At 44.9% G+C, this 24,108-nt stretch overlaps 1 protein-coding gene across 10 annotated transcripts in view; it reads right to left on the bottom strand.

Moving 5' to 3' along the window:
• Positions 1–24,108, bottom strand: part of WNK2 (WNK lysine deficient protein kinase 2) — a 123,965-nt gene that overhangs the window by 3,295 nt on the left and 96,562 nt on the right. For 5 of the 10 annotated variants that reach the window (XM_063348278.1, XM_063348276.1, XM_063348279.1 and 2 more), the window contains 5 exons: positions 23,812–24,027; positions 22,768–22,866; positions 17,247–17,291; positions 15,422–15,675; positions 4,021–6,579 (listed from right to left, as the gene is read on the bottom strand). In XM_063348278.1, coding sequence (XP_063204348.1) covers positions 6,232–6,579; positions 15,422–15,675; positions 17,247–17,291; positions 22,768–22,866; positions 23,812–24,027 — 962 coding nt within the window. In that variant the 3' untranslated portion in view covers positions 4,021–6,231. Of the gene's footprint in view, positions 1–4,020; positions 6,580–15,421; positions 15,676–17,246; positions 17,292–22,767; positions 22,867–23,811; positions 24,028–24,108 lie in introns of those variants that run through there. The other 5 variants (XM_063348284.1, XM_063348280.1, XM_063348285.1 and 2 more) reach the window with 5 other exon arrangements.

The following is a 24,108-nucleotide window of genomic DNA, read 5'->3' as shown; positions in this document are numbered from 1 at the left end:
CCTGGCAGATGCTTAGTCCGCATCCCCTGGACAACCTCTTGACTTCTTACTCTCGGCTCCATCTGCACTTTCAATCAAAGACCGAAAGGGCAACAGCACCGAAGAGACGAGTGAACTCAGCTACACCCGAAATTGTCTCTGTGCTGGAGAGAACTACAGGAACAAGGCGGTGATTGCCCATCTTGTAGCTGCTGACTAACAGTGAGGAGGGCATTAGATCCAGCCTATCTAGCCTGATAAACAAAAACGGAATGCTGAGGAAGTTTTTACCGTATTTGCAAAGTAATTAAAAAAACAACACACAAGGAAATACTTTTTTTGGGGGGTATATTATCTCAGACCTACAGAACACCTGTTTGAGAAGGATTAGCAGCTAGTTATTTCTTCTTCGATGTCCCACGGGTTTTTACAAGGCGTCAAAGCCCTGAATATCTCCGAAAAACTACGATAGACACCAAATACCTCCCCAGAAGAGTGGCTCAATGGGCTCTTGCCGTACCCATCCTGTCCCTGGAAGCTCCTTGAGAGCTGCACTCAGTCGCGCCTCAATAACGAGAGGCGAAGTCTGAGGATCTGCTCCTTTCCAAAGGGAAAAAAAAAAAAATCCTAACTTTTCCTTCTGCCTTGTTAATGTGGGAGTACAACACCACACTAAATACACGCCGCGAATCCATCCAGCGGCACTACATCAAAAGAAATTAATCCAAGCTTCCCTTGCTCAACAGAGTTTAAAAAAACCAAGAACTCGTCACAAGAATTTCACTGTTGTAACAGGTACTTTATCAAAATCGTAGGCTGTCTCCTATGCGCGGCTTCTCTACGGTTATCAAGCGAAATCCAACGCTTAACGAGGCTCTGCATGTAAGGCTGAATACTTGAATTACACCGCCTCGAAACTTTTCACGGGGAAGTTATTTCAAAGGAGAGCCTTTACAGTCAAATATAGACCCAAGCGTATACAGCAACAATCCTGACAGTACACTGCAACTACCATTCTGGAAAAAAAAAAAAAAAAAGGAGAAAGGACCAAATAATTTACAAAAGTTGCTGCCCCCTGCTATAAGCTTGACTTTGAGAGGAATCGGTTACAAGTAATCTACCACCACAGCTAACGTCAGCATCGCAGTACATCCAAATCCCTCTGAGCAACAAATTCTTTCATAACGCGGAATTTGTAACCTGACAGCTCCTAAAATCCGTTTCATTATGTTGCGCTTCTGGAGCTTATCTGCATTAATAAAAGAACCGTCACGGTCAGGGCAGGAACATCACCTTCCTGCGGCATCTGCAGCCGATGGCTCCACAAACAGACCCACCTGAAAAAGCAAATATCACCCCAGTCAAAGGTCACCGACATGTGTAAGTCGCGACCCGATTCCCATCCGATCAACGGTTCATTCCAGGAGTATATAGACAGGAAAATAATTGTATTTACCAGGTTCCTTCAGAAGAAACACTGCAAAGGCCAGCACACCAGACAGCCTGCCCAAATACTCGAGTGAAGCTCGGCCTGCCCAAGCGCCAGCCAACCACAGCCCCACACCACAACTCAAACAAACGCTCCTCAAGGGTTCGATCAACAGCCAACGACGGCAAGAAATTCCATGTGATGATGGTTTTGCTCTTTTATAAATTCAATCCCAGAGCAAGGTATCCATCCATCCATCCGTGACAACCAGGAGCGCCAGAACTCTGCGGAGAGACCCTGCCCACATTCAGCGCCCGCACTCCTCCCCAGCACCGCCATCCTTCTCCACAAACACCACCCAAAATCGGGGACCGAGGAAGGCAGACAAGGAACCGGAGAATGCAAGGAAACCTTACTAAGGTATTAAACACAGCCACGAACTATTCCTTTTGTGACTTCTGTCTCCAAGCCAACTCTTTCAACAGCCAACACTTTTCTATGGAAGACTCAAGTGGGGGCTAGTCGGCAGCAAGGCAGAGAACTAGGTGGGTTTTTGCCATGTTAGCTAACATCCGAGACCTTAATATTACTCAAAAAGACTTGAACCTTATAGGGGGGGGTCACAGGAAAGGCAAAGCTGAGGTTAAATCATTTCAGAAGGGAGACTTCTGATTACAACTCTCCAAAGCCAACTCCCAAAGGATGTCGGAGGACGGATGTTTTTCCTACTCGAACGCGCGCGAACCGAACAATACCGACAGGGACCCACCAAGCGCAAAGTCCACAGGGTTTGTTTGGAAAAACTCTGTATGTTTTTGGAATTGAAAATAGTGCCCTGGGACCACAACAAAAGTGCTCGAAGGGAAAGAGCAACTATTGCCAAAGCCAAGTCAAACTAATGAGTGATTCAAAAGTATTAGTGATTTCCTTCCACAAACACCGAACGGCAAAACCTGCAACTTGATTAAGACGTTCATTTCAGAAATGCTGCCATTTAGCACGAGTGTGCCTTATTCCCAAACACAAATATCTCTGTAGGAGCAAAGAGGTCACCACAGGTGGCCCACGCAAGCCCTCACCTTGTCTTTGATGCCAGCCGATGTCAAATATTTCAGAGAAAAGTAAAGAAGTTATGCAGTAGATAGCAAAAAAGGAGCACTTTGGAGACAGGTGTAAAATAATAGCTAAGTAATATTTCCTCTGGAAAGTTGTGGAACAGACACCAGAGTTATACAAGCAAAGAAACCGCAAGGGACAATTTTACATCATTCTTTTGAACGAAATCGGTGTCAGGGGTGTCGAATGGGGACTTGCAGAAGAGCCTTAAACCATCCCAACGTTTCTCCCTGCCGTCTCTGCTCCCTGCTTTGCATCCCCGCGGCAGACAAGCAGCACTGGCGGCAGCGGCTCGCCTCCCTGCCCAGCCCCGCTCCAAGCACGCCGGGGACGCGGGGGGAAAACAGGACGTGATTCTGCATTTAGGTACTCCATCATGACGTACAGCAATCGGAAAGCCAAATTAATGGCATACGGGCAAACTTAATTCGGCATTTCTGAACTACTGGGTGCACGACTTGGCAGTTTAAAACGTTCTTTCAATATTTGTATTAAGTTTCTGTTAACTTGTAAAAGATTGAAAATTGGGGGATCTGTGAACGCCCCCATCAAACCCTCGTATTTCAAGGGGAGGATCCGCACGGACTTCACACACATCCTGGCAAAGCAGCACCGGGGACACGGCTGCTGGCCTGCAACTGGCAAGGCGAGGGATTCTGCCCGGCAGGTTTGCCCCACATCAAAGCAGTATTCCCAGTCAGGAATAAAATTAATTCAGTTCTGGGATCTGCAGAGGAACGTCTTTTTGGGTACAGACCCCCACCTCCGAAGGTGCAGCCCAGACCCCTCAGGTCCCCCTCACTCCTTTGCTCATGAAGTTGTCCCATTTATTGCATCTCATGTCATTTGCTTAACTGCCCCCGAGGGTCAGAGCACCCTTTGACACGATGGAGGGTAAGAAAACGTAGCTGGAAGCTAATAGTCAGAAGAGCTGCAGCCAAGATGGCAATCAGAAAATTAAAATCATAAATACCAAAATGCAAACATCAACCTCCGAGCCCTCATTGGCTCCGATACCAGCTAAAGCAGTGACAGCAATGCAGCCATCAGAGATTCGGAAGCTGCTGTTAAGCCCCACTGGCAGAGGCTGCCCGCCCTGCCCCGTCCCAGAAAGGGGGACATCCCGCCTGTGGCACAGCGCAGCCACCGTCCCAAGGGGGACACCCCACCTGTCACAGAGCACGGCCCCCAGCCCAGGACGGGGGACATCCCGCCCGTCACACAGCGCGGGGCGCAGGCTTTGCAATGCACGCAGCGCAGACAGCAAAGCCGCACGGATGGGACGCGCGGGAACACGGAAGCAGAAGTATCCAGCCTCCTCCTCCTGCACCTCCTTCCCTAATTTCTCCTGCAGCAACGACAGCGACCGCCAAGAGGCTGCTTGCACTAGGGCCGAATTTCGTATCAACGCCTCCTCACATTTAGATGATGCCAGGATGAATTTAAAAGGGCTTCCCTGGGAGAAGGAGAGTCCACGTGCCTCCTCCATCACCTACCAAACTCTAGCGTCCTCATGTGTACCACCAGCAGTACTGAAGATACCATCTGCTCACAGGAACCCGGGTCGCGTTCCAGCCCGCCCTGCTCTGCAGCAGCTCATACGCCAGAAATACGGCAGGGGATTTCAAGCAACACAACCTGCGAGGTGGCACTAGGGGACTTCTGGAGCACCGCGTCACTTCTACAGCTGCCAAGAGGCGGGGACGCGTGAGCGACAGGCAGAAGCTGAGAACGAGTGGAGGCATCGCATCTGCTCCTTCTACACAAGTCGAGGGGTAAGAGTCCGGAAAACAAACGCAGAGTTACCCGGGACAGCTGGGAGTGGACACAATTCTACGTTTTAGAAAAACACTGTGTTTTTCACACGATTTTCAAGCACAAAATGTTTATTTTTCTTCTTTTTAATCTATACAATTTCCCGGGGTTTTTAGTGCCACTGACTTTGTCAGTATACAAGGGATGGACTATACAACAGGCAACAGCGACATAAACTGTAAGATTCAGTGCAAGCCGAAGGAAAACTCGTGTGAGAACATATTTTCCATGTTTGCTCATGAAGCATACAGACATGAATCTAAAAAACCCAAACAAATTAAAGATACATGTTACAGAGAACAGAAATCTCTTACTACAGTAAGTATTTTGCCCAGGCAGAAGACTCTGCGTAATTGTCTATAAAATTCAATTCGAACTGAATTGATGGAATAATATATTCAAAGGGTACAAACAAAATAATTTAGACAGATAGAATGCTCAAAGTACAATAGAACTATACAATTCACAGCTTGGCAGCACAAGACATCTCTGCCCTGGAGCAGACACTGTAAATTGTCACCGCAGCAGAGATACAGAGCAACGCGCCTTCAGGTGCCACCGCGCGGCTCGGGCCCTGCGCCCCTGTAACGCCCTCCCGCGGGGCCTTCGAGGGAAAGGAGACTTACCATCAGCACATCAGCTTTAGCGGTCGTCTTGTGCCTTTAGACTGAGAGGTGGAGACTCTAAACGCACCGTAAAATGGGCAAAAAGCAACTTTCAAACAGGAGAGAGGTGTCCATGCCACCTAGAGTGCAAACTTAATTAAAGCTAAAAATAAAATAAAAGAAAAAAAATTTCAAACAAAAGGTGGTGAGACTCCAAAACTGAAGCGTCAGATATGAAAGAGAATAGCTTCACATTTTTATTCCAGTTGAGCGTGAATACTGCCAGCACGTCAGTGGGAAAACAGCATTTTGAAGCTCGGCGGGAGAACCGAAGCCAGAATACAGGCAAGCGCCGTACTTACGAGTAACCCGGAGACGTGTTCTCCTACCGTCAAGGTCTCAGTTAGATTTTTTTTTTTTCACTTGTCAAACATGCGTGAATTTGTAATTTAACCAAATCAAAAAAAGGCCAGTAAGGGAAAGGCAATGTAGTCCAATGTGCTGCTGATCCAGAAGAGAAGCGTATTTGCCTGCCTGGTAGAGACATCAGTCGCCATCTACAGCTTTACCCGAGAACGGGGAAGAGAATGAATTGCACTGCCCGAAGCTATTACCTGTCCTTATATACACCTCACGTGCATCACTCTGTAAATGCTCCTAGTTTAAAATGTGCATTTCACTACGCCTCGTACAAACACAAACAATTGTTTCACCAGCACCTCAAACAAACCTCACCTCACAATTATTATTATTATTATTTTTTTTTAAAAGCTTCAGAAGCAAAAATTCAACCCATGAATCGAAATAAAAGCATTTACAGCAGAACGAAGCTGATGAAGAATGTCAACTGTAAACCTTCGATATCTTTGCAAAGAAAAAGAACTTCAACTCACAAGCGGATCGTAAATAAAATACACCTTTCGAATGATTTTACGTCTCTTTCCAGCTGGAACTGAAAAGCTGAAATTCAAGGCACTGTACTCCTGCAGGGGTTAGTACAATTTTCTAGTCATCAATTCAAGTACATCGACGTTAAGGATCGCAAGTGTAAAACATCAGAACACAACAGAATAAAGTGTCTTCAGCAATAAAACAGAAGCAAATATTGCCGGAACAAACAGACTCTCTCTTGTGAACCGCTCTCACAGTGATTGCTGGATGCAGTGTATGGCTGTGCGCGCTGGCGGGCCGGACCCCCACCCCGCCGCCTCCGACGCGTGTGGCACCTACCCACGGACCCGACGAGCCAGCGCCCAGACCCGCGCTACCCGCGGCACGCTGGCCGAGCTACGTCAGCCGGAGGTGGGGGCCCGGCGGCTCGGCGGCGGGAGGCTGCAGCCCCCCCGGGTACATCCGCACGCAGGTTCTGCCGAGGGGTGAGAACCGGGCCACGGGGGGACCTCCTGCCATGCCGGGCTGCGCTGCCGGCCCCGGCCACTGCACGCCGTACGCGGGCGTAGGGAACACTCCTCCGAACTGACACAGAGGCATCACGTAAGGTGTCACCGTGCCAGAGCGGGGCCCTGGCATAGGCACTGGCAGGGACGGTGAAGCTCCAGCAGCTAACGCAGCGGGCAGGGGGCAAGACGCTGGAAGAACACACTTTTTCCCCAATCCCGTTCTTACCGAATTAACCTACGAAGAGAAAAACACAGAAAGCGTCGCTATTAAGCTCCTCTCTGCCCACCCGCCGCGGGCGGTGCCGCTGCGCCGAGACGCGCGTGTCCACGCCGGGACCGCGGCCGTGCTGCTCCCCCCAGCCGTGTCCCTGCCGGCAGCATCCCTGCCCCGCATCCGCAGCTGGGCTCCAAGCACAGGGATGCACGGTGTCCTCAAAGCTCAAGGGGTGCAGTTTCTCCCCCCCACCCCCCCCCCCTTTTTTTTTTTTTTAAAGACAAAAAAAATGGAAATCAATAGGAAATATTGAAACAGAGAGGAGGGGAAAGCTGTCTGAATATAATCTTAGTATTTAAGGAGGCAGGAAGCGTCGCTGAGCAGGTGAGAGCCAAACGCCAAAGAAAAAGCCATGAAAGACTCCAAATGTGCAAAGGAACCCAAGTACCTTTTACGCTCGGTCTTGTGCCTAAAAGTAAATAAATTAAACTAAATACAGAATTAAACCAAATCATAAAAAAAACCACCCCAAGTCTTGAAAAACACACCCAACAACCAAATCTTGCAAAACCACCCCGCAACAAATCTCGCAAAAAAACCCCAAAGCAACAAACCCAGATCTTGCAAAAAAAAAAAAAGTGCGCAACCCCCAAATCAAAAAAAACCCAAAAAACCAAGCAACAAACCAAAACCCCAAACTTGTGAAAACCCCGAATTCTCACAGCCCTCCTCAGAACAGGTTTCAAAAATTCTAGCACTTATTTCTGTAAAATGTCGTTTGACTGAAGGACGGGAAGAGATTTCCCACAGCGGTTAAATACGCGGCGCCGGCGGGATCAGGTGAGGTAAACCAGCAGGGACACAGCGGGAGCTGCTGGAACCAATTCTAGCGATTTTTCTAAAATTCTATTAATATCCACTTCAATTATTCAGGTTTTGCATGCGAGGGGCAGAGATTGTGCTCTCCCTCCTAAATACTGGGTGGGGGGAGCAGAGCTTCCCAAATTATATGCTCCATCACGCGCGATGCCGCGGAAACAATCGTTAATCCAAACCGCTGCGGATGGGGTTTGCGCCGCCTCTTTACGTTTTTCCTATCACAGAATTCACAACTCCCTGCTGGGGTTTCCACCAAGCCAGCACCTATTCACGGCATAAGAAAAAAAAAGGGTATTATTTAAGTCCGGGAATTCCCCGTTAATTTGATATTTCACATTAAATCGATAAAAATCGGTATGAAGGTAAAAATTCAGTGGGGAAAAAAAAAAAAGAATGTATGTGTAATTCTGCGTGGAACGCTTACTCCGTGCTTCTGATTTTAGTTCTCTTCTCCATTCAGAATTAAAATGGCAACGTCACACTCTGGGATTTAGTGCTTTGGGACATTAACCTGTGCCCCAAAGCAAATTTTACAAAAATACAGAAATATCTGATATCCTTTCTTCGCTTCACTGTCTCCAGTTCTTAATCTGAAACCTGAATCTGATGGCGAACTTCGAACTGAGAGAAACAGCTGCTTCGGTATCGTGAACTTAACGTCATTAATATATAAAAATCCACCAAAATCGACAGCAGAAACCAAAGACCAATAAACAGAGGAGCTGAGGCCATATTTTTAAGGCCTGCAGACTTCTTTAACCTATTATGAGGCCCACGTTTTAATATCCTCAAAATGATGGTTTCCATCAAACTCGACAACTGCGAGTGGATGGGGCCCGTAACCGCACCTAACCGAGATACGCCATTTCTTACGCAAGCAATCGATCATACAGTAGCATTGAAAATGTAAGGTGACATTTTAGCAAGTGGTCCTGTTTAAAAAACTCTTGACTCGAAAAAGCATGTTTTCAGTTCTTTTAAAATGCTGAGGAATCTACCTCTACCCGATCCGTGCTGCTTGACTTTTTCATTCCCAGCTAAATCACTCAGTAAGGCAGCAGCTGTAGGTAAGGCGACGTACGCAATGTATGGGCAACTGGGAATAAAATGACATCACGCTCCAAAACCTAACATTAGACCTACTTACTAAAACCTGTTAATGTCGTGTCAAAAGTACGTTAATGATTTAAGGTTGCTTCCTCTACCTTCATCGCATGCTTCAAGGGAGCAAAACACACACTTTAAGAGGCAACCAGACATCTAGCTCTTGCGTCTTCCCCTAGATGAACTCCAGGGGCTCAAAACCATTTTTTAACCATCATCTTTTAACGAGCTACGATGACCCAACAGCGACGGAGGCCAAACCGACCCATTTCTTCCTGCATGTAGACGTCGACTGAAACATCAAAACCAACGTGCACCAGAACGGTCCTCAAAACAGCACAAGGAGCTATGGATTCCTCAGCTCTAGGGGAGCCGTGAAACTACAAGTCACTTTGTTCGTAAAGTTCAAAGGGAAGCAGATGGACACTCAGGCAGCGATGGACAAGGAGTCTACCTGCACTAAGGCCAAAGTCACGGCTGTGAACAGAACTAGCTCGGCAGTTCAGTCAGTCAGGCCGGTATTTTAATGGAGGTACACCGAAGGAAGCCCCTGAGATGCACGGCTTGTCAACAGTAAGGGTATTTTACCCCTGAGCACAAGACCTACGCTTCTTGGGGGCGTTGAAGCTCCCCAGGGAAGCTGCGAGTCCGTAAGCTCTCCTGTCCCTCATGAGCTGGCCAATTCGGTGCTGAAAGGACACGTTTGTTATCTGCAGGTCCCTGCTGGCCCAGGTGACCTCTCCTCTTAGGTATTACCTTGTCAGTTTGTTGCAAAGGTGCCAGTTGTGGCACAAGCCATCAATTCCAACACGCGCATCATCAACTCCAGCACACTATACCCTAGCCGTGACAAGGCTCCAGCTCCCCGAGCATCTTCTGGGCTTGGGCGTTCTACCCGCAGCTTGAAGATAAGGGTGCAAATCGTTTCTTCTATACCCAGTCGTCTTGGGAATTGAAAACGAGTGGTACAGTATCAGACTCCCGTCTCCAGCTGAAGCAACCAATGTTTAGAGATAACTGAAAAAAATGAAAGACCTTTATAACCATAACCCGCAGTCATACAGGACAAGCGTTTGGGGCTTATTTAAAACACTCTAATCCTCCTGCAGGAGCGTGAAGCAGAAGTGCTCTTTTCCCTTCCTAATTCAACTTCAGACGACGCAACGCTAGCAGCGAGGAATGAGACTGAGTACACAACCTCGCCAACTACACATGGCGTTGTTCATTTTTAATATTACAACATTAATTTACTTCTGTTTGTTCTGCTGCCTGCCTAGAGCCTAGTAAAGTCCTCTGTCTTGGCCTTAAGCAGGCTGATAAGGTAGACATAGTCCAAACTTAATGAATTTAACAAATGGACTGCAAAATTGACGTCTGTCATCACCATGTAAAAGTCTGTCTGCTAGAGATACTTAATAGCGATTTTTTTTTTTTTTTTTTTTGGAAAGGAGACTGGGTCGACATCCTAAAACATATCCTGTATTATACGGGAAAGGTGTGAAATTCCCTCTTTCCCTCTGCATCTCAATTAGCCTCCTCTATAGAAGCAATATACTTCGTGAACGAAGACGTATGGCCACGTCTCAGTCTGCTGCCTTCGTACCTCCACTCACGCCGCCTCCTCTCCTGCGCTTGCCAAACTCTCCCTGCCCGAATAAACCTCTGCCCCGAGGGCCGGTACCCGTCCCTGCCGGTTAAGAGCCACCTCTCGCTCCTGCTTCCCCAAATGCCAGCCTTTGGCTGCCAAGTCGTTCCCTTGCTGCCATTTATTCCCGCTCCCCCAAATAATCAGACGTAATCATTCGGGATACACAAAGAAGAACACGCGCAAAAACATACATAAAAATGAAAGCAAGCCCGCTGGAAAAAGGCTATGGTAGCGCAGAAAAAAAATAAATCTGTTCTTTGGACTTCTTTTTTTAATTCTCTGCCCTGCCATCAGGCTTTACCAAGCAAGCCCTAAAGTGCCACTTTAGCAATGTTCATAGGCACGGTACTGTGAAAGTATACCGCCAACATTGTGCTAGACTTACTATAAACATTATAAATACTTATGTTTTTACGTTAGAAGAGATGAAACCGGGTAATTCTGCTGTGAAAGCTGAGCGTAACCATCACAACTCGTTCTAAAAGTGCAGGATTTAGATAATTTTTCTTCCAGCTACATTTCGATGGCTGCGTTGTTCAGTGTTACTGGTTTACTCCTGCATGGTCCGACTACCAGTGAAACAAAACCGTCTGAATCACAGGACGGCATCAGAGCTGGCTGCCAACACAAGCAGGGCAAGGATGCTAATTCATCTTTTTTACCACTTTTTCCCAGTCTGCTGAAAACCCAAAGTTATTAGGTGCTACTGAAGATTTGTGCTTGGGCCCTTCCGCGTTCCCGGAAAGCTATTCTGCCATTCCGACCGAGAAGGTGGTGTTGAAAAGCTTCAAACACAGATTCATCCAATTTTTTATTCTTCTTCCAATTCAATGGAGACGGAAGACACGGTAAAAGGCGTTAATAGGCCTTCCGCTCCGTTGTCGTGCCTGTGGCTATCTCCAGAAAGCTGCTTCCCGGGCAGCCAAGCTCGTTCAGATCAAGCTGTCCCAAATGGAAGCAGATGTGCGGCTATTACCGATGGCGGCTCAGCCCCAGCGCACGTCACCCACCGACGCAGACCTGCCCGCTTCACAGAAACACCCTTATCATGGACGGGGAACATGCTTACAGCTTTTTTTTGGGGGGTAGTAGTTTTTTTCTTTAAAACCCCATGGAGCTACATAAGATTATGAAGAATTGAAAACGTATTTTCGGTAAGCCCTTTTATTCCCCGGTATCTTCAAAAACTACCTTTAACTACCCAGTATTCAGTAGTCTTTACACACAAGTCAGCTCACGTTCCTAGGCGTATTCCTTGACTGCTGGTAACCACAATTACCTGTAAAAAAGGATTATTTCATCATGTTTTCCACACAGATGAGCACGACAGAAATAACTATTATCAGGGAGTTTGACTTCAGTTCTTCCTAGTATATCCTATTACACGTGTATTTCCTTGTTTCAATAAAACATTTGAAAAGGGACATTTCAGCGCTCCTGTGACACAACTGGATGCCTGAAGGTTCCCTCCCAAACTTCTAATACGCACCAAAATACTGCAGCCAAATAACTTCCCCAGAAAGAAAGCAGAATTTCGTCTTCCTTTGCCTCCCAGTTATTGTATTGCTTTCTACACTTCTGATGATAAAGAGGAAGAAAATAAAACCACTAGCCCTTATTAAACACACCACCGACTTCCCTTCTGAGTTGAATTCCAACCTTAAAGAGCAGCCTTCACTTCGTTAAAAAAAAGGGACCAATAATATATTGTATTCACACGGCAAACAATTTGCTGGCAGTGGTGGAAGCATCTCAAGACAAAAGGTAACTCAGAAAAGCCAGTCCTCTGCTTCCAGGGTGCAAGAGAAGGCTTGAAATCAGCCGCACAACGACCCTGCGTGTTAATAACAGCGGGTGAACAGTAAGGGAAAATAATTCATTAAAAATATAAATAAAACAACTCTACCCCTAACCAATATAAGGGTATGTTGCAACTTCCCGTTGGCCTAAGAGACTGAAAAAAGAAAAAATGAACGCAGAGGAGAGGGGGAGCATTTGGTTTGACACCTTTTTTGTCACACCTCGCGTAACAAAAGCCCTAGGCTTTCACCCCAGGAGGGTGCCTGCCGCCTGCGTGGCCTCTGCGTCACGTACAAGAGCTCTACGTGGTGCCGATTCCAGGGGACCTATAACCAACAGAGCACCATGGGACAACTCATCTCACTCCCACTCCTGTCTGAAAACTCTTCAAGGAGACGCCTTTCTGCCCAATGGCCCCCAGAGAAAATTCAGAAGCAAAGGTATGCAATACTGCCTCCCTCCCGCCCCTCATTTCCGATCATCGCATGGGACCAACACTAGCTTCTCCCAAAACAACACAACCAGTTTGAAGATACGAGACAACCCGCCCTAACAGTTTCCTGCTAGTTTGTTCCAGTCAAAAAAAAAAAAAAAAAAGAAAAAGAAAAAGAAAAAAGATAAGAATCACCACGTTTCCAATTTATCTAGCCTTTATTTGCAACACAAAACCTTGTTATAACTTTCGCTGATGGGCTGGAAATCTGTTTAGCGCTCCTTATTCTTTTTTTGCAAAGGCATTTTTGTATTTGATCAAAAAGACGACGAAAAGAGGGTGTTAACAGATGGACTGAAGAAGTACAGCCTGAGCTTTATATGCTCCCTGTTATCATGCTATTTTTTCCATCCTTTATGCGATTTCCTGAGTTCTTTTTGTCTTTTCAATACCATTTTAGAAGGTGGGCTCAATGGTGATTCAGTACACGTATAACATCTCCCCACGTAACTCATCGCCCCAAGAACTGATTTTATGGGTCCTTTCACACAATTTCCTTCCTTCTCTTTCGGCTATTTTTCTCCCAACATCACGAACCTGCTCCTCCCTTAACTTCAATTTCCCCTTTCGGGTGAATTTCAAAAGGTACCATCAGCAGAATGACCGCTCAGCTCCCAAAACAGCCCTTGTGCTGTTGTAAAAGTGGTTTAAATCACATCCACTGCCCTGTTTTCCTGTCATCTCCAGCGTGCAGTGCCACCTTCATGGACAAAATACCCCAACGATAACCACGCTAGGAAGATTTGCCGTCTACCTTTGCATCTCTTCTGCAGCCTGCTCTGCAATGACTCAATGGACAAAACCACCCAGGGCAAGGTGGCGCGGGCTCGCGAGGTCTCTAACTGACTGCCACTCTTCCAAGCAACACGGAATGACGCGAAGCGAGAGCAGGGAATCCCAACCTGTCTGAGGGCTTGGTAAATCATCTCTAAAAGACTCCGATCCGCCTTGTTAATTCCCTGGAACTGCCATGTTCTAGAAAGAAAGAAACTCTCTAAAAATCAGTGTATTGAGACAGGGACATTCCTGTTCCTCTCACAGCGGTATTCTGCCATCTCCACAGGCTTTGAAACAGAGACACCAAGATTGCGGAAGGTAAAATTAACCCTAAATCGATGTTTGCAAGGGCAGGTAGCGATAGGACAAGGGGCAATGGTTTAAACTAGAGCAGGGCAGGGTTAGATTAGACATTAGGATGAAGTTCTTTACACTGAGGGTGGTGAGACACTGGCCCAGGTTGCCCAGAGAGGGGGTGGAGGCCCCATCCCTGGAGACATTCAAGGCCAGGCTGGAGGAGGCTCTGAGCGACCTGATCTAGTTGAAGATGTCCCTGCTGACTGCAGGGGGTTGGACTAGATGGCCTTTAGAGGTCCCTTCCAACCCAACACATTTATGATTCTATGATGTTAAGGTCATTTAAATAAGCAAAATAACCACTCTCTTTTCCAGAGTGGTAAGTGGGCAGACCACCCCCATGGAACGCTTCAGACTACTGCAGGAGCCTCAGGGAAAAGACAGCAACCTCCAACCTGCACATCAAAAGAGAGTAAGAAGTGACTTAGAACAAAATCTGTGTCCTCACCATCACTTCCTATATAATCTTCAGTTTTTATTTACTGGCACTTCCTGTGACTTATTTTGGGAGAACTAATGGGGCCTTAAGTAGATGTCGCAGTTATTCCAGAACGGGTTTATACCGGTTAAACCATCACAACACAGCAGGATCGTTTACTCTCTGGTTTTTGTTCATTTATGGCAACTAAGAATTGACATAAAATTGCTTAATAAATTTGAACAAATGCTTTTCCCTGTGAAGTCAGTGACCCCACTAACTCCAAAACCAGCAGGTACCAAAGCGGACACGTTAGCACCGGTCCTGCTTGGGCACGTCTCACCTCACCAATAACTACAGACCTACCACTGCTGCATACAAGTTTTGGGTTTTTTTTCCTTCAACATCCCAAAAAGGCAATGGTTTACTATTCAGACCCAGTTAACTTGTTTTTAAGAGATGGCAAAGTAGTCCCTCACTGGTTTTGTTTTCACTATTTCTTTGCTTTTAAAATGAATTTATTTTCCTCTTCTTTGGCTCAATTTCCAGCCTTCCAGAAACTGAATCCAGCAAAAATTATTAATCAAAGAAACATCCTACCATCAGGAGGAGGAAGAGGGTCTGGAAACCCAGACCAGGCTGGGAGAGAATGGTAAACTGGGATTCTGGATACATCTTCATTCGTGTTTGTGCCCTACCTCCGTATTGTCGCTCACCCATGAAAACAAGCACCGAACGCAGACACAAACGCGCGTCACGATGGGTTTTTTTTCCTGCTACTGAAAAGAAGAGGGGATGAATGGGGGCACTTCCCATCTCCATTTTGTTGTGGTTTACTTTCAACGGCATTTCCGAAGACGGTATTTGCACGAGGTAGAGAACCTCGAAGATGCCCAGTACAAGAAGCGAAGGTCAGAATCACATCTGCCTGTCCCCTGTCCCAGCGCAGTACTCGCTCTGCTTCCACTACAACAAAGGCTCACTACCTCCAAGCCACCAGCCCAGCCTCCGTCCTGCCTACGGAAGATTAATATTAAACATCAAAAAAGAAGAAAACTTCAGGAATAGTTAAAACTTCAGTGGAGCAACATATGGTTAGCGGTATGAGTATTGCTGTATATTGCTGTTAATAAGCAGTTTGCAATTTAAAAATATATATATTTTTTTATATATATATATCTATTGCAGCCCATATATCCCTCAAGATTATTCCAAAAGACAATTTAAAAAAAAAAAAATCTGGTTTAGTACTTAATGAAAAGAGATGGACATTTAAAGGAAGCAACTATCGGAAGTAATTTTAGTCTATGTCCTCCTCCAAATCTGAGTTCTGCAAAGGCTTTCAGACACATAGCAAAAGGTACGTCCTTCAAGGAGTGCCACTTACTCCACATGTCTCATTCTGTGTTTGCATGGGATTAGCCTTTGGCTCCATGTCTTGCCTTTTTTGGTTCTGCTTCAGTTGATTTAAAGAAGGTTTTGTCTGTGCAGCTCCAACAGTTTTGCTTGTCCACTGGTCAACCAGCTTGTGAAGATCGTCTGTGAACGTCCCTTTCTTGTTGTTACTGTTGTTGGCCTGAACCTGCAGGGTTGATTGTGGGACGGGCTCAGGACACGTTACGAGGCTGTTTGTCGAGGATCCTGGAAAATCACACACAAAGAAAGTTGACGATGGCATCTCTGCGTCACCACCTTGCTGCTCAAACAGTTTCTCGTCTACTGCAATTCAAATGGTGGCTTTTTGGACTTTTAACCCTCCCCCTCCTTTCTACAGAACACCTTTGCTTAAAGAAATGGTCCAAGTCCAATGCATTCATATTTTCTATCCCGTTATGCTACCTCAGCCACTAGCTGTTGCACCCACAGCTTCTCTCTCAGTGAAATTAATGACTCAGAGAGAAGAAACGGAGGCAGTCCCAGCAACACTGACATCCTCAGGCTCACAAAGTCTCTTCGGAGGAGACTACCACGAGAGAGTGGGAGGCAGGATGTACTACTTACTAAAATTGCACACACTTAAAAAATGAATTTACCATTTATTTCACTTGGCTAAGTTTACTGTCCTCCTGGAAAATCATACTTATCATATAGGTTACAAACAGGGCTGGCCTCAAAGGCTCCAGGAACCCACAATCTCTCGCAACGGTGTTAGGACCGTTTACTCTGCCATCTACGTATTTTTGGGGAAAAAAAACCCCATCAGGACCACGAATGTACAGAAGAATGTACAGGAGAAAGGAGGACAAAGCGGTTGTGTGAGTTTTTGAGACAAAGATATAAATACAGAACTTTTGGTATAGATAAAAGCAGACAGGAAGAGTACTGACAGAGCTGTAATTTTACGTGTTTGCTTTTTTCTAGAAGAACTAGGAAAAAGGAAAAAAAGGATCTGTCCTTTTTACGTGTTGGTAACTACAAGTCTGACACAGCAAGATCAGCAGAGAACAGCAAGTGAAGGTGCCTGAATTTGACCTAAGCAGAAAATATAAAGTAACTTTCCAGCTAACGTATTTGATGTGGCTAAAGACTTGAAATAAAGACCATCTCTCCAAGCAAAAAGTTCATAGAACCGTAGTAAAATTATTATATAAGCAAACACAAACATTCAGTCGTCTTTTTCTGTTAATCAGTTACCAGCCAATGAAATCGAGTAAACTAATTAGTCCTACGGTTATATAAGATACGTTAATAACCTTTAAATGATCATGCATTCAACCTGCAACATAACTTCTAAGTGAACACTGCTCATTTCCTTTTCCTTTGCTTGGGGGAAAGGGACCGGTGAGAAAAATAAGTATTTTGACAGGAAAGCTCTTCAATTAGTGTTTAATATTTCATGCAGCCCAACAGGAGCAAGGTCGTTTAAAGCTCTAAATTCCTCCAGCAGAGAACTGCAGTCATATAAAGGTGTGTACTTCAGAAAGACAAACACTGAATCCGGTTTTCTCGCCGCATGCGTGCACAGTCTCACACACAAAGAATACCACAACTGTCTTGCCGCATGCGTGGTCCCCAAGACATCACAGCACATGCATTAGTACGAAAGTACCACGATTTATACGGTCTAATTTCATATCAGTATAAGTGCATCAGCTCTATCCATCAAACAACCAGCTTTTAGTAAACAATAATAATATTAAAAAAAAAAAAAAAAAGCAAAAGACATCCCATGCCATGAAGGAAATACTGAGAAACAAAAATGGGATAGTTACTACTACTGTGATCTTTGCCTAGACATAGTCGTTTCAAGGTGGACCCTACAAGGTAAAACAATACAAGACATACAGAATTAGGTAAGACCGAACACAACAAATCTGACGGACAAGCTTCTGTACTTTTAAGCAATCAAAAAGTAGTTATTATGCAAGAAAGGACAGACAAAGTCAGCAGTTCAGGTGAGTAAAGGAAGTCTAAATAACTGGACAGCTCAAACCTTTCTTAATGTGCAGCCATTCAGAAGCTTTGGAAGGTACAATAGCATGCCAAAAGCAAGGTCTCGTGACTTAAAGATGCATTTGGTTGGGTTTTTTTGGGTTTTGGTTTGGTTTTTGGTTGGTTTTTTTTTTTGTTGTTGTTGTTTTTTTTTGAATCCAAATCACCTTGGCTTCCTAATAGGAGGTTTTGATTCCTACTCTATTTATGCAGGAAATGATGTCAATTCAGTTTGTGATAGGAGGCCAAAAATGCTTTCAGGAACAAGTCAAGCTAGTCTGGCTGCAAAGACAAACTGTAAAACAACCCTAAAAGTCCTGTTTTACAAGTCCAAAAAGATACATTGTTCTGCAGGTCTGAGGCCAATTGTTTCCCAATACTTCATTAGTAGGATTTGTGTCTAAATGTGAGATTCTGAACTTCAATTGAAAGTAACCGTGAATGAGCTTCCCTTATGCCTTGTCCAAGTGCGAAAAAATAAGCCAGCAGAGTAGCCGAGTTTTCATTTAACCAAACTAGGTGGTTTTTTTTCATTATTATCTCATTACATCCTTCGTTATGATTTTACGTATTCCATTGGACAGATAGTTAGAGTGCCAGAAGTGTACCGAGAACCCTACTTGACTGTCAGATCTTGCCAGACATGAGCACCGTTTCTATTTGAGTGCCGAATTTCCTGAAAGGTATTTTGGACTTGGTAAGAAGAATATCATTATGGTATGGGAGGAGATGGATATCCGACATGGGGCATGGCAAGTTTATTGTGAAGAAGCACTTGAAAACATGAGCAAAATCAGAGAGTGGGGCAAAAAGCAAGATACAGGATGGATGTGCTTTTTTTCTACAGCAAACCCGTGTCTGTATTTTATGTTACTGTGCCAGAAATGCAGCTTTAAACTCAGAGGTTGCCGGTCCAGGTCGACACAGGCTCTGAATGAGTCTTCAAAGGAGAAAGGAGAGATGTCAGTCAGAGACTGAGGAAGAGGAAGTAAAGAAAAGAGCGAGGGAAAAGAGGGAGAAGAAATGTTTGTGTTTCGATATGGGTGGCATGAGGAGGAACAGAAGGATTGCTTTGAAAGATTTTCTTATCATTTCATGTCGTTTAATGAGGTTTCTATTCCAGGAAAATCAGAAGGACATGACTACAGTAATGTCTTATGCAAGCATGACCGAGTTCAGTTTCTCATCTCAAGGCCTAGATAACAAAATAAAGGTCACATTCACAACTCAACAATCTGCGTTGTATATTTAATTTTTCCCCCCTCTCTTTTCCCTCAGACATACCTTACCTTGCCTGTCTCAAAGTTAGCTAGCAACTCCCATTGCGGAAACGTCAGTGGCAGTAATACTAGATCGCTATTTTGGTAACTATCCTGCGTGTAGCAATAGGTAATATTTGGCACAATATGTATGCAAATGCAGAGCAACTGCCTGCGAAAAAATACAAGCAGGCAGCTGACTAGGGTACGTGCTCAAATGCATGTGAAAAAGTTTAATCACCAACCCCTCTGCTTCCTGAAAACCGAGTCACAAGTTTCTCTGCACCTCGGGTGCCAAATCAAACCTGGGGCCCCGGTACGCGTGGGGAAGCGGCAGAGAGCGGCGGTACTAGAGAGGTTCACAAAACACCCGCGTGAGCGGAGCCAACGCGAAGGAAAACATCGCGGGAGAGTCAATCGTCAAAAAGAGAGCTGGTTCTTCCAAACTCTGTCTCTCCGGCGTGTTGCTTGGGAGACGAGAAACATTATCTCAGTGATGATATTGCCTGAAACGGGGACTGACAATCGTTGGCTACGTTGGTTTTAAATTTAAATTCAATTAAAAATGCACTTGGTAAACCTAATTCGCCAGATTAATTTTATTACTTCTAAAGTCAAGGTGTTTAATAGCTGTAAAGTTAAGGACATGAATCATAATTAAGATTTAATCTAAGCCTGCAAAGGTTCAGCAGAGTGTTTTACCTCCAATTCCAGATTTCTTATCTGAGAAATTAAGCAGCTACTATATCACACAGGACAGAAAAAATCCACTGTCCCATGTTTGCACTCTAACAGCTGCCAAAAAGCTTGAAAGCTAAATTGAAATGGCAATAAATTCTTAGACCATTTCCATAATCGCATATGCGCATACAACATTAATTACTACAGACCTGACTAAAATTGCTTTACGCAAGATCACAAGTCTAAGCCAAATGGAGCTTTTGAAAACTCCACTCACAATCAGCACAAACTCTTCCCTAAGACGCCCTGGCAATCTAACCCTGGCAAGGAACTCAGGCTAAAATTACGCTGAAGCCCATAAAGAAATATTTTATTCCATGAAAAGTGCAAAGGAAAAGTCAGTATTGGACATGGGGAACAGATCAAAAAGCTGTTCTGGGAGAACACTATGAAAGTATTCAAGTTTGATGGACCTTGTAACCAGGGCAAGATATTTGATAAAGCAGGGACACCTCCCACCAGCCCAGGTCACTCCAAGCCCCGTCCAACCTGGCCTTGAACCCCTCCAGGGATGGGGCAGCCACAGCTTCTCTGGGACACCTCTGGGCCAGGGGCTCACCACCCTCACAGCAAAGAATTTCTTCCTGATATCTCATCTAAATCTCCCCTCTTTCAGGTTAAAACCCTTCCCCCTCGTCCCATGGCTCCCCTCCCTGCTCCAGAGTCCCTCCCCAGCTTTCCTGGAGCCCCTTTAGGGACTGGAAGGGGCTCCGAGGTCTCCCCGGAGCCTTCTCTTCTCCAGGCTGAACCCCCCCAGCTCTCTCAGCCTGTCCTCCCAGCAGAGGGGCTCCAGCCCTCTGAAGGCAAATCCTTGGCAAATCCAGCAAAACTTTTCCCAACAGCTCTCAAACAAACAAAAAATCCCAGGGACACCTTGACCTGGGGAACAGCCCCAGGACCCCGACCTGCCCGGCCATGCTGCCGAGCTGCCTGCACTGGACGGCCCCAACCCAGCCCGGCACTCGCTCTCCTTGCTCAAGCACGCAGTACAGAGGCCAACATGTTTAGCACCTAGTCCAAACACTTGGCTCTGCCTCCTTACTGGGTCAACCAATGTCCCTTCCAGAGGGGAAGGAGCACAAGCCAGCTGGCATTCCCATCATCATCTAGCACTATTTTTTCCCCGGGGTCCATGGTCATGGATGCTCTGGATACCGGCTTGATGGAAGCCATCCTTCCAGCAGCAGTCCCAGCCCCAGCTGCCCTATCTTCATCCCTTCACACTCGCTACCAACCTGTTGGACTCACTGGGAAAATAAGCTAAAATAAGCTCCTATCCCAGCAAAACCTACCAGTTATTCAGCTGCGGAAAACTGCCTAACAACTCAAGTGAGAGAGAGCACTGGAGACTGAGCTGCTCTCTCTGAGCGGCGGTGGCTTCGGATGGATGTGTCAGGGTTAAGCGCCTGAAACTCGGTCCATCTTCTCGTATGACTCAGAAACGGGGGAGTGCAAACCTCCTCCCCGAACGCTGCGCCCAGAAGAAACCAAGAAGAGAGCATATGGGCTGAGAACAGAAAGCAATTAGTCGTGCCGAGTTATTTAAGCACCGGGAAACTTCACGATTTGAAGGGTTTACATATTCCCTTGGTTTCATTCACAATATCCATGCACCCAAACATTTTTAATATGCTGGTTCTTAATTGCCATCTCCCAGTCTTTTTGCATCCTACTGAATAGTAATTCTGTGAAAGATTAATGAAACGACTTCTGGGAATTACATGTGCAGAGGAAGAAACTACTATGTCCATTATAATACCAAATGGGAAAATTTGTGAACTGAGAATTCCCCTCAGGTTCTCAGAGAAAAAAAAATAAATAAAAATATCTCGGAATGCAAAATTGTCTCATGACTTCAATAGTCATTAAAAACTTGCATGATAATAAGTTCAGCATGGCGAGCAGTAAGCGTCAGTTTTTGAGAACCTGGGTGCTTGGACTTTCAGGGACCTCAAACAAAACAAACAAAAAAAAAAATCAAGATTATTTTTAAAAAGATTGTTTATTCATAAAGTTAGGAGGCGTGTATTTGAGTGGTCTTGTGCCTTTGATCTGTACCACTGGGATAACGATAAGCAACGTGGAACTCCAATAGGAGATCTGTTATTAGTGCAAACGAACCGTTCGTTAACCAAACACTTTCTCAAGAACATTATCAGCCTTTCTAATGTTATGTGTAAGTGGCCTATAGTACCTGTTCAGCACAACATATCTTTATTGTACAAGCAAAATCCGTTTGCCTAAAAAGCAGCATGTACGATTGGGTAAAAAGGCCTTAATTTTTTAATTAAATAGCTTGATATCATTTGGTTGAATTGCCAATCACTTTAGAAGTCATACAAATAGGGTACAAATAGCAGGTGCACAATTCTTTGAAACCAAAAATACTAGTTCCTAGCAATCCATTTCAAAGTATCATCTGAAAATCTGATATTGCTTTTTACTTATTTCTGCTTTGGTGAACTGCTAATTGACTTCATCTCTGAGGTCACATAAGGTCATAAGAAAATAAACTGAGTCAAGCGCTTCAGCCAGATCAGCTTACACAAAAAGTTGATGGTACTCTCCCTCGGAGTAACCAGATCTTCCTGCCGCTTACGAGTACATAAAAAATTGCTCACTTAAAGCCATTAAAGTGAATGCACGGGGGAAACCCACCTAGAAAGCAGATTTTGAAAGAACTAGCTGGAGCACTATTGTCTCAGCATTTCCACATGCAAAGAGCGGGGAAAAAAAATCAAAGAAAACAGAGTGGATATAAACAGTACTGTATATCGTGTTAATACAGCCCTTGTATGGAAGTTATACCCTCCAGTGACCTTCTAGTATTGTATCAGCTTGCTACATGCATGTCTTCATAGTCCAAACATGTGTGAAAGAGACCATTCGTCTACAGAAGGACGGATTTCTTTTGGTTGTCGCTGGAACCGGGACAGCAGACATGTATATTTGCCACATTGCAAATGAAATTATTTCAACAGAAATCACAAAGTACAAAAGCTTTGATAAGTCCAGGGTAAAATTTACCATAAGGCTATATAATAAATGATGAGATCTTCCACACATGCTTTTGGTGCCCAGGCACGAGCCAAAAGCAGTGCAAAAAAAGCTTTCATATGAAAAATTAATATAAATAAGGTGTGTTCATGATGATTACTCAAAAGAAAGATAAAAAGAAAGAAAAGATGGTTCAGAAAAAGGGGCATCCTGCCAAACATATTAGAGATATAAAATATGGAACTGGAAAAAGGGGGTAAAAGAAAGATGGACTGTGATAAAATACAAAAGAACAAATACAAACAGATGGACAAAGACACAGGTCCACTGAGGAATCTGGTACGAGGTTTGCTACTAGATTTATAGGTCACTCTCTCAGACGTTTGGTGGAAAACCGTCCAGCCTGCAAATGAATATAAAGGGAAGAAAACAAAGACACTTATAAAGTACAAGTAGCTGTGATCAGATGTCCTATACCATCAGTCAAATCAGCTTTGTTAGTTAAACATCCACATCTCCATTTTAACTTTGCCAAAGAGGAGTAAGTTAATTGACCGTACACAAAGGATGCAATAACAGCAGAAGAGAACAGATAGATATTTTGTAGATTAGTTTGGCAGGATGTGCAATGAGAGGAAGGTATTTTAATCATCGTTATAACTTCCAATATGCATGGCAACAAGATCAGTCAAAGCCTACGGAGGTGTGCAATACACAGAAGTACCAGAGGTCGGGACGGGGGAACACAGCCAATCGACAGTCATTTAGCTGGGACTCCAGAATCATGCACAAAGTTAACCCCTTAGATAAAGGAGACATAACTTGGTTCTCTGGGTTTGCTTTTCTTTTTTCTTTTCATTTTTGGTTTTCCCCCCCGCCCTCACACTCAAGATAGTTTAGTGGTTTAGAATGAGGAACTCTGGGTCTACAAGTATCAAGGGGCTAAAAAAAAGAAGCCCAAAATGAACCAAGGGAGGCAATCTCCCATCCTTCTATATCTTTTTTTGTTTTCCTTTCTTTTTCCTCAGAAATCTATAAGGCAGACTCCAGAAAAGGTGTCAGTATAAAGCCACTGCCGGCAAAAATAAAAGGTATTTACTTCCTAAAAATCAGCATGCCTTCTTGGCTGTTTACTCTTAACACTTGCTAAGATACTTTACTTTTGTTCTTCTGAGAACACTGCAACCATCTTTTTAAAAGGTAAGCCAGCAGTTTGGATTGCCAAAGGTTCCTGTTCCTATATCACTAGAAGTGAAATCCACTCCTAAAAAGTTCAAGCATAAGGGAAGCGAACTAATTTTAGCATGTGCTGGAAGACATGCCGAACAGCCGGTATGAAAAAAATCACCTTGGCCAGAGCTTGCGTTGGCGTCTCCTCCTTCAGGGCCTAAGCCGGAGCAGATGTCAGAAGACAAGGAGGCTTTGACGGAGCACGGCTGCTGCGTCTGAACAGCCTTCCCGAAGGTGGCCAGGGCAGGGGAGGTTACTGCTGCTGCTTCGGGAGATCCAGACTGAGGTTTAGCTGTTTCTTTGTGGGGTGAGTCTTTAGAGTCTGAAAGATTACCTGAAAGAGCAAACGAACAAAACACATGCAACGGCAAATCCAGTTTCTCCAAGAAGCTTACGGTGCAGGCTTCATTTTTAT

Source organism: Chroicocephalus ridibundus, chromosome 10 (assembly GCF_963924245.1).
Source record: "Chroicocephalus ridibundus chromosome 10, bChrRid1.1, whole genome shotgun sequence".
Taxonomy (NCBI): domain Eukaryota; kingdom Metazoa; phylum Chordata; class Aves; order Charadriiformes; family Laridae; genus Chroicocephalus; species Chroicocephalus ridibundus.
Note: the sequence above shows the minus strand (reverse complement) of the source record. Positions and strands in the feature narration are given on the sequence as shown.